General features: G+C 36.5%; 1 protein-coding gene across 7 annotated transcripts in view; it reads right to left on the bottom strand.

Moving 5' to 3' along the window:
• TMEM260 (transmembrane protein 260) overlaps nucleotides 1–17,028 on the bottom strand; it is a 59,288-nt gene extending 42,260 nt beyond the window's left edge. The window contains exons 1-4 of one of the 7 annotated variants that reach the window (XM_057730497.1): nucleotides 16,937–17,028; nucleotides 16,135–16,297; nucleotides 11,285–11,316; nucleotides 10,419–10,570 (exon numbers count right to left, since the gene is read on the bottom strand). In XM_057730497.1, the coding sequence (XP_057586480.1) occupies nucleotides 10,419–10,570; nucleotides 11,285–11,316; nucleotides 16,135–16,141 (191 nt within the window). In that variant the 5' untranslated portion in view covers nucleotides 16,142–16,297; nucleotides 16,937–17,028. Of the gene's footprint in view, nucleotides 1–10,418; nucleotides 10,571–11,284; nucleotides 11,317–16,134; nucleotides 16,298–16,522; nucleotides 16,890–16,936 lie in introns of those variants that run through there. The other 6 variants (XM_057730496.1, XM_057730498.1, XR_009053081.1 and 3 more) reach the window with 6 other exon arrangements.
• Nucleotides 17,029–17,233: the final 205 nt, after the last annotated feature.

Here is a 17,233-nt window from a genome sequence, read left to right as displayed (position 1 = left end):
ACAAGCTCCCCATCACAACAGACAAGGATATTCATGGTCTGGTCTCAGCCCATCTGTAGTTTCATTTTTGACATAACCCACTTCGAACTGTGTTCAAACAACACTGAATGACTTGTAAGTCTCTGTGCGTACAGGCTGCTTCTCCTCCACTTCTGGGTTTCTCTGCACAGGAGAGTCTCTGTATCTGGAACACAGTTTTGCCTTCACTTGGCCACTGCCACTGATTGTCTACAACTCAACAAAGGCATTAGCTTTTCAAGACGTTTTCCTGAAAATACTTCCATTAAGACGAGGGTAGTTGCTCCTTCTCGAGATCCTCATTAAATTAAATGTATTAAATAGGTAAAGAATAGGTAGATTTTTCTGTATTTCTAAGTAAATATGATCCTAAGGAATAGAATATTTAAATGTAACCTAATCAAAACATAGTAAGGAAGCTAGATGTGAGAAACTTTAAACTCTCTAAGTAGAGTATTACAAAGCCAATAGAATTGTTTTTGGACAACTGATACCACTAGATAGCCATACCAGCATATTAGCACATTTTAAAAGGTAAAAGTATATTTCACTTTACATATATGTATATTTGTGTATCCCTAGTAAAGCTATTCAATTTTTTGAAACCTAAATGTTTATATATATGTAATATATGTATATTTAATTTCATACTTTAGTTTTTAATGCTCTTCAAATATCCAAATAGCAATGGTTTCTAATTACTTCAACCTAAGTCCAACCATTCCCAATAACGCTTTATAAAATAACTTACGCCATTATTTAGAAATTATACTTTTTTAATTGCAGAAAATTGAAAAGAAAGATGTTTTGGTATCGGGGTAAATTTTCTTTTAAGAACCATGTCCTTTATCATTGCTGTTCTTTACTGTTATAAAAGTGATGTTTTAGTAACAAATGAGATTAAGGGAAAAAATTAAAGGATTCATTTTGATTTTGTTACACTGATTTTTTAAAATAAAGTAAGGTCCATATGGATATATCATACAGAAACTAAGGAATAATCATTTCTTTATTCTGTACTTTAAGTGTTTAAATATTCTTTTGGCATCAGTATAGAAATGATAATTTTAAGTTTTTTTATATTACTTGATTTATTCCTAATCTATAACATAAATATTTCAAAGGGAAAAATAAAATATAGAAGGTTCACTGTCACTCATATTGCCTTTCACACTGATGTGTAAAGAAAACCCCTTACAGTTTCTCAAACTCTTGTGAAATTTCAAATGAAATACCTCAAAGTTTCCATTTTATGTCTTTTTGAGCCAGATATCAATGAATCTTTCATATCAATAAGCCACTGCAAATTTGAAATAGAAAAAGACATTAAATGTGTGGAAGACTTATCTAAGTGGTACTGCAAAAATAACATTGACAAATATGTCTGAAGGTGAATCTGGTCTTAAACTTGTTAAGCAAATAAGATGACTTAGCAAGCACTTTTATTATCTGTTTATTACTTTTTAAAAAAAGGCATGAATTCTATGAATCCTATGAATCTACTGAATTCTTAAAGCCTCTAATTAATCCATCATCTGTTTTGATTGCTGGGGCCTTTGTTATCTTATGAGTTTGACCAATTATGAGCCCTCTCAATGAAGGTTCTCCAAAGTGGGTGACTAAACAAGTTAGTTGCAATCTAACTCTTTGGGGCAATAATTTTAACCAGACCACACACTCTACAATTTTTTTCCCCTGAAAAGGCTACAACATACATTTGTAATTTTTTGGCAGAGTCAGATTATATAAGCAGAGTGAAACACAGTGCATAAATACTGGTCAATGAATTGGTAGTCCAAATATCTGACTAAGCAATATTCCTTTTAAAAATATATGGAAGGAATATCTAAGCTGACGTTGTTATTTAAACACTAATTTTAAATGAAATTGTTGTTCTGAGTCCACAAAACGAACTGTTTGGTACCATCCATAAAGTCAAATGTACAAATGGAGTATAAATATAAGTACCTCCCAAACATGACAAAACAATTGTCCTCTACCTGTAGACTAAGTGTGATTGTTTTTCAAAGAAAAATGATACAATAAAAAAAACCACTGTGTTTTCACTTAGCAATCAAAGAGGCCTACTTTCAATTTTCATTTCATTCTTTTAAATACTCTGAAGTAATTATTAACTTTTAAAAAAAGCAACTAAGGAATTAATGAATTTATTCACACAATATGCTAAAGCGACATCTTAAAATTAGCTCATCAAAATTAAAAGACATACATTTTTCTACTGAAATTGATGAATCTACTTCAACCACACTAATAGGAAGCTGGAGAAAAAATAAAGGGAAATTCAATGAGGTTGTGAATAAAATGAGAACTGTTTTCAGCAAAGCTCAACAAATTGCAAAATAACCTAAACTGTTTTCCACTTTAACTAAAGAACACCTTATGATTAATTATATATAATATGAGAAAAAAGCTGTTTTCTATTCTCAGTCTAGAGGCTCATAAAGCCTCATAGAAGGATATCAAGGGAGACATTTCTTCAAGTGAAATACTTATTTTTAGAATCTAACTTGACTTACAGAGAGATAACATCTTACGAGGCTATATGAAGAATATACACTTCAAACATTACTGTGAAATTTTAATAAAACAACCATTGTATTTTAAAAGATAGTCATATGTAAACAATCAAAATCAAGCTTTTACACTATTAGAGGGGCATGCTTAATTTTCAAGGTCTCACACTAACAGAGTAAGGTAGTGACACAGATGATTCAAAAAAACAATCTAATACTGTTTATGTAAATAAATATATGTATAAAATTATTTGTTTTATGTAAACAAATATATCTTACAAATATGTTATATATAAAATATATTTGCAGTAAATAAATTTTCCTAATTGCTTTTAACTTGGGCTAACACTAAAACCACATAGTTCATACTCCAGGAGAACACAGTGGTCAGTCACTGAGGAAAGATATACCAAGAATATGACAGACGGTACGGGAAGGGTGGTTAAGTATTTAAAATTTCACCCAGAAAATGCAAATGACAGAAATTCTCCACTAGGGAGAGGAACATGCAATGCTTTTAAGAGCCTCCTAACAGACATGAGGCTCAGAACTGTACAAGGTCCACACGAGACTCCTCAGAAAGGTACTGACTGTGCAGTAGTTTTGTCACCTATGGAATATTGTTCATCTGTCGACACAGTGGATAAATCAGGAGGTTACAATTTACACCACTGACATAGGTTTGCTATTGATGATAAGGTATATTTTTCTTTCCACTACGTGGTATTTGATTTTCATGTGTAGTCACATGTTTGCTAACCCTCCATCAAAAGGCAAATAACAGAAACCTGAAATTCTTTCAGAACACACATTTGATGTGCCTCATAAAATTCATGAATGTGTTTGTCTTCAGTGTCACTTGTGTGCAAAGAACCCAACATGGAGGGTACACTACCCTCCTTCAACACTGAAAACTCCTACTTGAAGTAAGTAGAATCCAGTAGGAAGGCCACAATGCAGCATCTGAGCATTATAGTTAAATAAATTATTATTAGTGTCAACTCATGTTAATGACTTGAAAAAATGCAGTGGATTACAGGGAAGAGATCTGGTGAAGCAGGATACAGTTAGTGGCAAATCTACTGCCGCTGTCCTCCCAAGTTCTTATCTTTATGGGTCTTGTTCATCAAGATTATACAAATGTTACCTCTGGCTCCCAGTCACAAAATCAACACCTATATATTTCTCTCTTCAAAATACCTGGAGATGGTCAAACTGGGAATCTAAGCTCCTGACAACACAGGTTTTCAGTTTCAGCTGAACCTCTCTCATTCAGTGGCAGTTCACTCAAGGCCCTTTCAACAGATACGTATTGGGCATCTAATATGTGCCAGGTGGGCAAATTATAGTCAGTGGGCATTCGGAGAGCAGCAAAATCTAAAATTTTTATCATTTTCAAGTTTAGACCTAATAAACATAAATCAACAATTTAGGACAGGGTATATTAAAGTTCTATCTCTGAAGCTGCCATTACTGCACCTAAAAAAAAAATGTGGAACATTTCCATTTTTAATAAATTTGCAAGTAATCCCATTTTCCCATATTTTACAAAAATTTACTTTCACTCTAGGTAAAATCCTACCAAGGTTTATTCTATCGCATGAGATTCTATCAAAAGGAAGAAAACTGTTCTACCCTGAATTTTCAGCTACATAAACATCAACCACAAGTACAAAGTATTATTCCTGATTTAAAAACCACTAAATAAAATTAGGAAAAAAATGGAAAAGCCATTGAAAAGGAAAAAGGCACAAGTGAAATGGAAGGAACAAGGTTATGAATAGCTTCCATAAATAAAATGTAATTATACAATTTCCATTAGAATTAACCAAGAAATGCACTAACCAATAAGTGATGAAGCTACTCAAAGCTTAGAACATTTCATTTTATTACAGCGCATCAACTTATACCCAAATATCTAAAAGGAAAACACGGAGCTGAGCTTTATAGGACTCACCATCATTTACTTTACATTTTTACCCAGTTTCCATAGTATGCCAAAGAACTTGCACTATGGGAGACAATATCTCCGTAAGGCACAGCCTGGCTTAACTCCCAATTACAGATTTTTGTCAATTTTGTTTGAAATGTTTAAAAACACACAAGGCCTCAAGATTAGCGTATTACTCAATCTTGACAGTGTACTTTGTATTCGGTAGCAAAACTGAAATTGGTTAAAAGTATGGTACAGCGTACTATTCTCAAAGTCCTTTTTAACTGAAAACTTAGAATATGCTGCATAATTTTTAAAATGCTATATACTAAAGGTATATGAAGTAAACTTAAAAAATCCCAATAACTAAGAACCACAGAATGAGGGTATTAAACAACTTTCATCGGCAATGCTATCCAACTTACTAAGCAATAGAGATTTAATGCAGAGTAGTCATTATGCAAAGTTACAAAGTATATCATAATATTGCAATTCGTTAGGTCTGTTTTCTACTTTTTATGGCTTTGAAAAGCAGCAAATCTATATGAGCTATGATTTATAATTTTATTTGTAACTTTAAGAAATATATGCATTTATTATTATAGCCATAATGACTGATGACTAGTTCCAGTGGCAAAATCTCGGCAGGAAACAGATTTAGCAATTTAAATGTTTTATAAGTTTTTGTAATTGAGGAAACTTTTCATAATCTGACATTTGTTAAAACCACTTATTAGAAATTATGCAGCACAGTAGCTGTGGAAATATGAGCTAGCTTCACAATTATAAAGTCAGCCTATGTAGCCCTTTCCTATTGTATATAGTGGCATAAACCCCACGGCGGCCTATCAGCTAACTGGCAGGCAGGGGGCTGCTCTATTCAAAGTGAGAGATACAAGCTGCAGGGCAAAAACCTGGCAGCTCCCATCTGACCCCACAATCCCCTACTAGTGACAGCTCCAAGCTCCATGGCAAATTAGGCCTTCTCATATTACAATTGGAGAAGACAGATTCCATTAGCAGTATCTGAAATTGAGTGGAGAGCTGCACTGTTATCAGACTTGACTCATAAGCACTGCTATTAATCAGAGCTATGATAGCATTTATATATTTCAAGCTATCTGCTGCCGCTGTGATATTCTGCTACAAAGGGTTGATGGGACTTAGGAAAGTGAACAATAGAGCTTTCTGGGAAAAGCAGAGTAAATCAAGAAAGTCTATGACTTCCGCACATTCTGAAGGGATTGTGGTTTACATAAATTTTCTCCCAATTGGAGACTGAGCTCTTCCTCATCTTACACATGGGATTTAGTTGTCACTCAATGGTAACAGCTGTGAAAAGGTGAAGCGGCCCACCGCTCAGAATATTGCCTTCGCTTTTAAAGCAATTAACCCATGAACAGGCGGATACCTGGTGATATCAAAGGGATTAGGCCAGGCAGTGCATTATTAACATTTCCTTGAACTAATTCTAACTCTGACTAGCTGTCAGAAAGGACTCTACAGTCTTAAAAAAGAGTTTTTGCCCTGCTTTTTTCCCTTCAAAATGAAGTGCTGCTATTTGAGCCTAATATGTCCCTCTACTTATAAGAAAATGCAAATGAACCAAGCTCTTAATATGCTTAGCCAGTCTGAGTCAATGCAATTTTAATACAAGTATGAGAGAAATATATGATCAATTAACCAGGGATCAAGACAGATATTCTTCTGAATGGAAATTAATGCTCCAGTACTTTCCATTCTTCTTCAACTACAAAAACTTGGTGACTATTTGTTACTTATGCATAGATACCTCTGAAATTAAGAAGAGCTTCACATTATTCTCTATGGCAATAATCTAAAATACTCTTTGAGCTGGAAAATCCAAATGTCTCTTAAGCAGGAGATTCTACATTCTCTAAGGTATGGCATTTTAATTTTTGATTCTTTATTGAATGGACTCTTAGCTGAAGCTGTAAGAATAGCAGACAGTGCTCAGAATCAAGTGTTCCTGTGCCAAGAGTTTAATGAAATTAAGTTTTAGCAGCAGCAGCAGCAGAATAATGCTTAGGAATACATAACTTATAAAAAATAAAATACCGCATAAATAAAATACTGGCCCAAAACAATCTTCCAGGAGATATTTAAATATTACTGAAATTGGTTGTAAGTCCTTTGTAGTAAGCAGGCATAGTTTCAAGATACCTTTACTTACAATAAATATTCATATATTCTAGGGAACCTGCTTGACATCAAGAGATCTGATTTCTTCTCGTACAATGTTAATGGTGTTGAAAAGTTTTTTAATGCAAGTTTCCTGAAATAGTGCCTTTGAGAAAAAAGCAGTTTATTTAATAGTAACTTTGTCTTTCTTTAAAATAAGCACTCAGTTTTGATTCTAAAAACTAAAAGAACTTTACTTCTGATTCATATGAGTTCAGAACAACTATTATTGAATGAATTCTTCTGTAGTTCCATTTGGCCCGTACTAGTTTGAAAAGGATGTGCTGACTCTCAGGACTGTTGAGAATATACTCCCTGCCCTGTAACTATCAAAATACACAAGATGTGCCCTCACCTGAGACCATAAGCAATTTAAACCTTCCCTCAAGTAAAGACTTTTTATAGGATACTATCAACAGACTCAGTTCCCTTTCAGTGATACCAGAACATATGAAATGTAAGCATGTTGATATTAATGACGGTGATTTTAGTACCACTTCCTTACTAAGTATATAGGATCTAGTTTGAGGTTTCTCAGAAAACAATTTTAAGATTCAAGTACTAAGCAAAACTAAAGAATGCTCCTATTAGTGATTTACAGTACCTATAACTTTTAAAATTGTGTATTAATAGGATTTGTGAATTTCAGCTATGACACTTTAAATATCATACTATCAAACTAAAAAATCATTTACTTCATTGGCCTTAAAAGAGAAAATCCCATTTTCTCTAAATCACTAACTGTAGTACAGTCTTAAATGCACAGATGTACATATTAATAAAATACTATTTCCTATAAATGAAATGTATTAGATTAAACTCCCTCAACATAATGCATGCTTTAAAATACCCCCTAAGGGGACAAGACATAAATAAACACATGCAGAAACAACTGCCACAATCTTACTATTTTTAATTCAATAAACTACAGTGACACATACAGCTTTCAACGTGCTATTTTACTCATATGCTTTCTACAACAGGGCAAAGCAAATATAAAAGAGTTCTTGCCAATCATTAGGAAAGACTGACAAAAAATGCAGTGTTAATGACATTTTAAAGGCTTTTAAAAGCAAGAGAAAGATGCAGGAAAAGCAAAAAGCAAAAAAAGTGAATTGGAAACAACGACTAAATTGTTCTTTCAATCTAAGGCATGTTTACTGAAAAAATGGAGCTTTTTACATCAACATATTTAAACAGAAATTTGCTTTTGAAATACAATCTTTGTTTAAAAGGTACAGAAGGTCTTTATACCCACCCCAAGAGCTAAATATAGTGAATACTATGTGAACAATTACCTGAAAAAAACCTAAACCTGTTAAAAGAATTAATTTCCTGCACACCAGTTGGCACTAATCCTACATGTACAGTAATGTTCTCTTAAGTGATGGGGGAAAGAAAGAATACAACTGTCTCCTGGATCAAAACCCTTCAATATTCAACAACAAAATGGAATGATGACTTGGTTGGCAAATGAATAAAGTAGTGAAATGTCTCCTGAATGAGTTCTGGTGAAGGAGTCAACCTGTGAAGGAATACATTTACTGTACGCTGGGACTGGAAAAAAGCCGTCACTGTAATGGCTGCACAAAAACTGTGTCCTGCTGTTGGGTTTATATTCACAGAAGGAAGGTTTTAAAGGTTAAGTTCAGGTCATACGACAAATGAAATTGTAACAAGCCAGCTGACATTGTATAATGTCTTCTTCCACTGGATCAATAGGCTACTGTTAGTCCTATTACCATAGAGATGGCTTGCTCTTTCCTGAAGGGTGGCTATTGTTTGACAAAACAGATTTGCCACTTGAACTAGGTTGTTCCCAAAGGACGTGTACCTTGTCAGTTATTTGTATTCAAAATAATGAAGTATTTTCATATTAAAGTTATGTAAGAGATAATATTGTCAGATCCTTTTTCAGAAAGAAAGCAACTTTTCCAAAGTACTAGATTACTAAAACCATGCAAATATCCAGTTTAGTCTATGAAGAGTTTTTGATTTAAAACATATGTCAGCAAGTATACGAATTTATCAGTAAGACTGTATATTAAAAGGAAAGGGTCACAGGCTTGCGTGCTAATCTAAAACCCATTTTAATCAAGCATAATAATTAATCAAAGCAATTTTAAAATGTGGACTACTCAAAGGGAAATTATTGTCCCAAACTATTCAGATTATGAAAAGATAAAGATTTTTATATATGATTTTTACAGTGGTTTTTATGTGGAAAGGCATCAACAATTAGAATAGTGAAAAACATGGAAAAGTTTTAGAAAACAAATCACTTTACTTGCTTAAAAGCTAACTACAGCATTTAAATGTATGTATATGTTGTAGAAATAATCTAAAATACAGATCAACTAGCAAAACAAATACAAGTAAGAGTTTTCTTTAAAATGTCTTTGTCAAATTTCTTGTGTAAATTAGTAACATACATTTAATACAAAATAGGCAGGTTCTAAATTTCAACTTAGATAATTAAAAATAAAAAGAGTTCTCTCAACAAAAATAATGACAGAGCCTTAATTATAAAAGATCAGAAGGAACAATTCTAATAATGATTATTTTAATCATTTAGAAAAAGAAAGTATTCATAACACCAATTAATCCAAGCAGAAATGTTATTTTAAACCTTTCATACTTAAAGATACTGCTATCATTGAAAATCTGTAAGACTGAAATAGAAACAAATTAAATAATTTATATTAAAGTTTAGTAAATGATCAACAATTACAACTTTGAATCTGAAAGCTTTCCACAAATAGATTTAATAGTAAGCTTTAGGCATAACTTTTACCTTTCTACAAATAATCAAAAGGGAATTTAGAAAGTATTTAGTCAAAGGGCAGTAATATGACAAATGTAAATAATAACAGTCTCTAAAAATAACATTTGAAATTGTCTATTCAAATTATACTATATTTACATACAAAAATTATTTGTTTTTATAATAAAATCTGAAATACTTTTTGAAAGAAATGTTTCAACTTGGTTTTCCTTTTGCAAGAAGTATAATTTGTATTTTTGACTATAATCCTTTTAGGCATAGGTTAGACTGAGATAATACTGAGGGAGAAAGAAACAGCAAAGACAAATGAGTTTACCAATATCCTAAACTAATGACCTGTTTTTTTAAAAGCAGGGTAGCCTTCCAAACGAAGAAAGCCTTCCATCATGAAATAAGTGGCGTCTAATTTGCCTGCCTTCCCTACAGTTATGATGGAACAACATGAAACCTCACTAAAACCACATCCCAAACTGATTTCCTTAGTTAATAGCCTCATTTCAAAAAGTATACATGTGCATATCTAAAATACAATATAATTAGGTATTAGTTCTGGACCTGATGGGCAGCTGCCCATCAGCAACATGGTGAGTAATTAAGTGATATTTACCATTTACCAAAAGATGAACTTTATCTTGTTGAAATAAACTGGACCATCTGCATCTTCCTAAAATGACAAACCTTATTAGTTCTGCCTAACCAGAGAATTGTGATAATGAACTGGTGACACCTTCTCTCCATTGCATGAAGCAGAACCAACTGTGTAATCACTTGAGGGGTCAAACGCACATGATGTTACTGTAAATTGAGAAAGTGAAATCATGTGAGTGATTAGGAAAACCAAGCAACAAAAAGATTTTTTTTTTTTTTGGTAATGTATGTACACGGGCCATAAGAAAGCTTCAACTCCAGTTAGTCAAAATTAATTTTAACTAATCAACTACTTTACCTGAAAACGGTGAAAAAAAGTAACGCTGCAGCTACTGCTCCAAAGAAGCCACACAGAAGATTGACTCGGTAGGCAACTGAGCCAAAAGGAAATAGTACAATTGCCAGTTTAGCTACCAGGGTGAACAAAGGGTAGCCAGGAGGATGGGCGACCTAAGGGAAAATGAGCAACAGTCAGGAGGTTTTCATCCAGGAAAGGCTTTAATTGAAAAGTAGCCCTTTTCTCAGGCAAGTATAAAGCTTAAGAGACAATGACTAAATGTTGGAACAGCGGTTTTCTATTGTAATCCTCTTGTGCCAATACAAATAAATATTTTCTTTAGTGGATTTGGCAGCGTCTATCACATGGCGTGTCACCTAGAGGAAGGGTGACATATTTCATTGTCAGTTCTTAAGCAGTTTGTTCTCTGGGTTCACAGTACATTAGGGTCATTTAAAAGGCTACTGAAGAAAAGCGGGTTCTGAAATATCGTATTGGTTAGAAAGTTGAAAGACCACCCTGCTATCGGATTACCACCATGCTGACAGTCCTAAGGTCTTGCCTAAAGGGATCATGCACCATAATAAAGTTTATTAAATAATAAACTTATTAAAACTGTTAACCCGATTTATTTTATTCTCCATAGCTTATACAAAATTTGGGTTGATAATAAGCCAGCTACTGTATATATAGTAAAGGCTTTGCTTTATAATTTAGTTTAATTGGATTTAAAACTTAAAGTAAATTGTCACGTACTGTACTTATAAGTTACTAAAAACTGGGGTCTGAAAATAAATTAATCTACTTTACTCCATGCTTAATTAAACTTTCTTAATTCCTAAAACTGTTAATGAGAGCATTGATTAAACAATAAAACTAATACTTACTCCAAGCTCATGTGCGGCTGTGATCAGTTCCCCTGTGAAAAAATAATGTAAAACCAATAATTACTATTAGAAAATGACACTCCTCCAAAGTTTTCAAAATCCAAATGCTTGCATTGGGGTTTTGCATTAATTTGACTGGATAAAACTTTAAATCTGTAGAGATTTAACAGCATGAAATAGTCTCAGAATATTTTCTCCCTTAGGTCTTACTGAACAAATTATCTTTGATACTTTTTAATAACTGGTCAGTGGAAATATATGTGAATTCTAGTTTTTAAAAATGCTTAAACAACAGGGTCCTACTGTATAGCACAGGGAACTATATTCAATATCTTGTAATAACCTATAATGAAGAATATGTAATATGTATAAATGAATCACTTTGCTGTACACCAGAAACTAACACAACATTGTAAATCAACTGTACTTTGATTTTTAAAAAATGCCTACTTTCCCTCCTGAAAGTTGTCTACACTTGCAAATATATAAAAACTCTTACCGAGCATCCGTATAAAATGCTGTATTATCCCTCAAGAATTTAGCACAAAACTGTAAAGATGCAATCTTATGATATGTAAAATGTGCAGACCCTGGAGATGTGAACAGTCCACAGAGTGTGCCATTCTGCCCTAAACTGGCATTTGGATGCCTTCTCTACATGAATTAGGTTGGATATCTTTAAACAACTGCCAAATGCTTATTAACTCCAGGTTACTTTGGTAAGCTTTGACGACCACAGTACATTTTTTTCAAACCATTAAATCATGTTATTTACACAGTTCTTTATAATTCCTCACCATTAGCGATTACTTCTAAAATTATGTAATTCAATGCCTATTTGTTTATACTTTCAGTGTTCAGAGCATAGGGACTATTTCTGATCATCCCAATACACTTAATACAGTACAATGTAAGAAATCAAATCAATATTAATTGATGATTTATGAAAGTATTATCTATTGGGAAATGTATTAATGTCCATCTTCTATCCTTCAGTGGATACCAAATTCGGCAGTAGCTTTGGCCAACGTTCTATTCCAATTCATCTTCCTACTGAAATCCCTAATTACTACCACCTCCACCCCTCAGAGGTCAGATTTACTTAGTCTAAAATTCCTCAATGGATACCCTCTGTGCACTGAATGAAGTTTATTCCTCAGTGTGACATGCAAGCCCTCTATGGCTTCCAGATCCCTTTCCAAGGCTTATGTCCATGAAACCTATGCTCACCTTTGTCAGATCTGACCACCCACTGTTCCTCTGGAATGGTCCCTTTTGCATCTCTTATCACTCATTTTCTCACCCAGCATTCTTTCCTAAATCCTTCAAGTTCAATTGCTACCTTCTCAGTGAAATCTTCCCTTACACATACCCTTCCCCAGCTTCACCCATCAGAATGAATCACTTCCTCCTCCTCCACAGAACCTGCTTCAACCTCTCTAGCGCTTAGATTGCCTTCTATCCTGGTTAGCTGTTTTCATTTGTCTTTTCCACTAAGTTGAAAATATCCTATCCAGTTCAGAGTTCTGTCAAGAAGACATCAGCACCTCTCCTTCCTCGTGCCACACAGAAAAGCCCCACATATAGAGACTGATGAAAAAACCTATCATGTTATCCTCGTTGTTCAGACAGCCCCATCTTAGGTTGAATGACTGCTCCCTTCACAGAAGTCCCACAAGCGCACCAAAGACAGGTACTGCTCACTTAAGTCACTTACTTAAGGGCATCTTTTAAGTTTTCTAGAGATATTCAAGAGCATCTTACAAGCCAAAGGCCCTTTTTGTATCTTATATGAAGAAATTGTTTGTTTTTAAAATTTTTAAAATGACTGTTCCCTTTGTAGCTGTTACCAAAACTGTATTTTATAGTTTTACTCTAGAATGGGTTTGCTTTTGTCTTCAGTCCCAAGTGGTTTTAATCAATTTTTGGTTCTTACATTTCTGTAGGTGCACTGAAGTTCAGTTCAGTTCAGATTTTCAAGGTCGCTAATCATTCTCCTCCAGTTAAAATGTATTTAGAATTACATTTAACATTAAGAAAAATAGGCTATTTTCTCTAATTTCTTTTTACCACTGAAAAGTCAATATGCTGTTATTCTTTGCTGGAGTTCTCTTGGTAGAAAGATGAACCTGGAACGTGACAAACCTCCATCACCAACTCTTATCAAATGTGAAACCAAAATCTAAGTAGAAAAGATGCTACTGTTCAAAGTCTATGAATGCACCCTTGATAAAAAGCTAAACGCTACTCTTAAAATTGAATATGATAAAAAGAGAAAGGGTCCTTGCTTTCCCTCAACCCTTGACACCAGAGTTTCCTCAAAAGTAAGTCCTACTGCAACCTGCATCAGAATTAGCTGGATGCCTTTTAAAAATGAAGATACCTTGAGTATAACCCAAATCTACCTAAACTAAACCCTCTGGCACTGGGGCCCAAGTTTCCCAGGCAATTCTCAAGTACATTCAAGTTTGAGAACCACAGCTTTTTTGTTTGGGACACAAATGGGTGGCAAGCTCGGAGTTGTTAGCAGATGCTTCACCTTTACAAAAGCCAGCTCCCTCTATATTATACTTTTTATGTGAATTATAAAATTATATTGTCATATATCAAATGTATTAAAGACAGTATCTTAAAAAATATATACACACCTATATAAGCTAATTTATTTTCCCCAAGAATAACAAACAGAAGCGACGGCTAGATTCCCACCCTTTCCTCTAAAGGACTAGGAGCCCTCCTGCCCATAAATCAGCTATGCGTATCAAGCAGTGCAAAAAAAAATTTTGGCAAGGCCACACTATGTGATGGAGTCATGGAGTAAAATTTAAGACTTATCAGGAAGAAGAATACATGCTTCATGTTGGTTTTGAGATGTGTTCTGTTTATTGGTAAAAAGAAAAAAAATTTCATAAACACAAAATTGAAAGAGAACAGTACATTCAACATACAAACAAAATTATCAAAGATGTGATTATACAAATTTTACTGGCAACACTTGGAAAACAGTTTATTAATTATTCCCAAAAATGAACAGAGAAATATTAGAAGCAACCACTATTCAGTGTCAAACTAAAGAAGTCAGAATGCCTAAAAAAGTTTGATAACTCAAAGTGAATAGATAACTTTATTCTTCTGGGGAAAAAAGACAGTATTAATAAAAACAAGGCAAAAATAGGGGCAGGGCAGGCATGAGCTATAGCAGCCCTGCTCAGCCATTGGTTGGCACAGCAGTGGGCCCCTCCCCTCTTTCTCCAGAAAAGGAGCCCAAATTCAGATTGAGGCAAGATTTTTTTTTTGAGACACTAGTCTGCCATTTTCTTGGTCTGCTAGCTTTCCAATTTAAGTGGTTATTCCTTGCCCCAACAACACATTTCCCGATTTACTGGCTTGCTGGCCTGTCGTGTGTGAGCAGAATGAGCTTGGGCTCAGTAACGGAATCATAAATTTTAAACAGAACATCACTTAATATGTGATGACAGATTCAACAAAGAATTTAGAGCATAGGCTGGTTAAGAGAGCATGTTCTAAAGTCAATCTACTTGGGTTCTTTCCTTGACTGCCTCTACTTTCTAGCTGTGTGATTCTGGACACAGCTTAACCTTACTTTTGTCATCTATAAAATAAATTGATACCACCTACCTCATAGGGTAGTAGCTGGGAGGATTAAAATGACAATTCACATAAAGCACTTGGAACAGTGCCTGGCACATAGTAAGTGCTCAATAAGTGTATTATTATTCATCCTAATCCTGTCCTTCAGGCTCAAACAACCATCATAAAGAACTATCACTGTCTTGTTTTGAAAGGTACAGAACTACTCAACTTCTGAATACTGCTCTCCAATATCAAAACTCTCACAACTATAAAGTTATTTCTATTATTTAGTATAAACCTTGGAAACAGGGTAACTCCACTCCTCACTATACTAATGAAACATTGCTCCTGTTTGTTCAATAGGACCTGAAGTAAAGAATAAAGATAATGAGGTGTAACAGGAACATTAAGGATCCTCAACGTGGTAGGCGGCCTTGAAGATGGCCTCCAATGGCTTCCCAACTCCAGTATTCACACTGTGTAATCCTCTCGCCCTTGAGTGTGGGCTGAGCATACTGACTCACTTCCAAGAATAAAACAGGGCAGTGGTCTATCTCTTCCAGGATTAGGTTACAAAATGACAAAGTTGTCAGGCACAAGTGCCATCTCTTTCTCTAGACAGAAGTCAGCTGACAGAGCTGGATGGGGTTTAGAAGTTAATCCTCGCTACGTTTAACCCCGAGAGGACTGCAGCTCCAGCCCACACCACGACAGCAACCTTGGCCTAAGAGCACCCAGTCAAACTGCACCCAGATTCCTGATCAACAGAAAATGTGAGATAATATACACTTGTTGTTTTAAGCCACTCAATTTGGGGGTATTTTGTTATGCAGCAACTAGGGCACTCAGTTTTTTTTCAGTCTATAAATGCACTACCCAAACTTACAGCACCACTCTCACAAAATTACTGATCGTTATCAGGCGTTATGCGATGGTCAATTTAGTAGCAATACAAAACCTGCATTTTGCCTCTCATCCCAAATACATAACGATTATTCATGTGATTTAAACTGCGCACGGGTCACGCTTTTCAATAGAAGCAGCTTTAAGCCGCAACTGTTTTCCACTCTTTTACGCGTTCTCCCGCAAACAGTACGCAAGGCTGGTTCCTCTTCAACATTCAGGTTTCAACTAAAACATCACCTCCTCAGAAGCCTTTCCCGACTCGCCGTTCTGACGGAGCCACTGACTACCCCACTGTCAACCCCACTGTCAGTCACATCTCCCTCCTACTGTTTCCATTAAATTCTCCCCACCTAACATGCAGCTGTTTATTCAGTGGTCTGTGTATTGTCTCTGCTCTCTCCACACTTGTCCACCACTCCTGTTACTCCTTTGGTCTGGAACACGATAAGGACTCAGTAATATCTGTGGACTAAAAAGGAACGGAAAGCAAAAACTCAAGTCCACGAAAATAACCTGGATAAGGGGAGAGAGAGGTCGGTAAGTCCCATCAGGCGACACCAACCAGCCCCGTCTCGAAAGCCGGACAACTAAAGAGACCACAGTTACAGGACAATTAGAGGAACGCAAACCCCTGCGCGGGCCCCGGAGGGCGGATGGAGGGGGCGAGCTGACCGGACCTCGTGGGGACGGTGCGAACCAGGGAGGGGAGCAGGAGGGACGACCCTGAAAGTACGTTACCCGAGTCGCCCCCCGGCACCGAGGGGGGCAGCGTGAGGGTGAACACGGCGGCCACAGCGGCGAACACGGCGACGCCGCCGCACAGGCCCTGGGAGCGCCGCGGCCCCGCTCGGGCTGCCCGCCCCCCGGCCGGGCCCCCGCCGTCGCCATGGAGACCCATGGGCCAGAGGGGACCGAGAAAGGAGGACGCGGCGGGCCCCAGGACTCGCGGCGGGCCCCAGGACTCGAGGCGGCCCGGAGGCCCCAGGGAGACAGGCGAAAGCGGCGCGCGGCGGCCGCGGCAGCTTCCGGGTCGGGCCGGGCGGACGGGACCGCACCTTTCTGCGCCAGCGCGTGGGGAGAAAATGCGGGGTCTCGCCCGAGCCAGGCCCGGGCAGCCTCCTGGCAGCGCACCGCGGGCCGGGGTTTACATACTTATAACGTGCTTTCCACCAGCGCATCACAAGGGACAGCCTTCTTTTAAGAAAGGAAGCCTGAGCTCTGGGCCGCCGTCCCTATTGTTTCCCCCACTTCCTCGCGACTTGGTCGGGTCTGATAGAGACAGGAGCCGGGTCGCCAAGGGGGCGTGAGGGAGGGCCGCGACTGCCCCCTGCGGTGTGGGGTGGAACTACACGAGGGGCCCCAGACCGACGGCCCGAGGGCACGTGTGCGCGCACGATGCGCCGAGTAAGCCAATACATATATTAACCGCATGTTTACTACGAGTAATGA

The sequence above is a fragment of the Hippopotamus amphibius genome, chromosome 4, assembly GCF_030028045.1.
Source record: "Hippopotamus amphibius kiboko isolate mHipAmp2 chromosome 4, mHipAmp2.hap2, whole genome shotgun sequence".
NCBI classification, from domain to species: Eukaryota; Metazoa; Chordata; class Mammalia; order Artiodactyla; family Hippopotamidae; genus Hippopotamus; species Hippopotamus amphibius.
The sequence above is the reverse complement of the archived record's forward strand: the minus strand, read 5'-3'. Positions and strand labels throughout refer to the sequence as shown.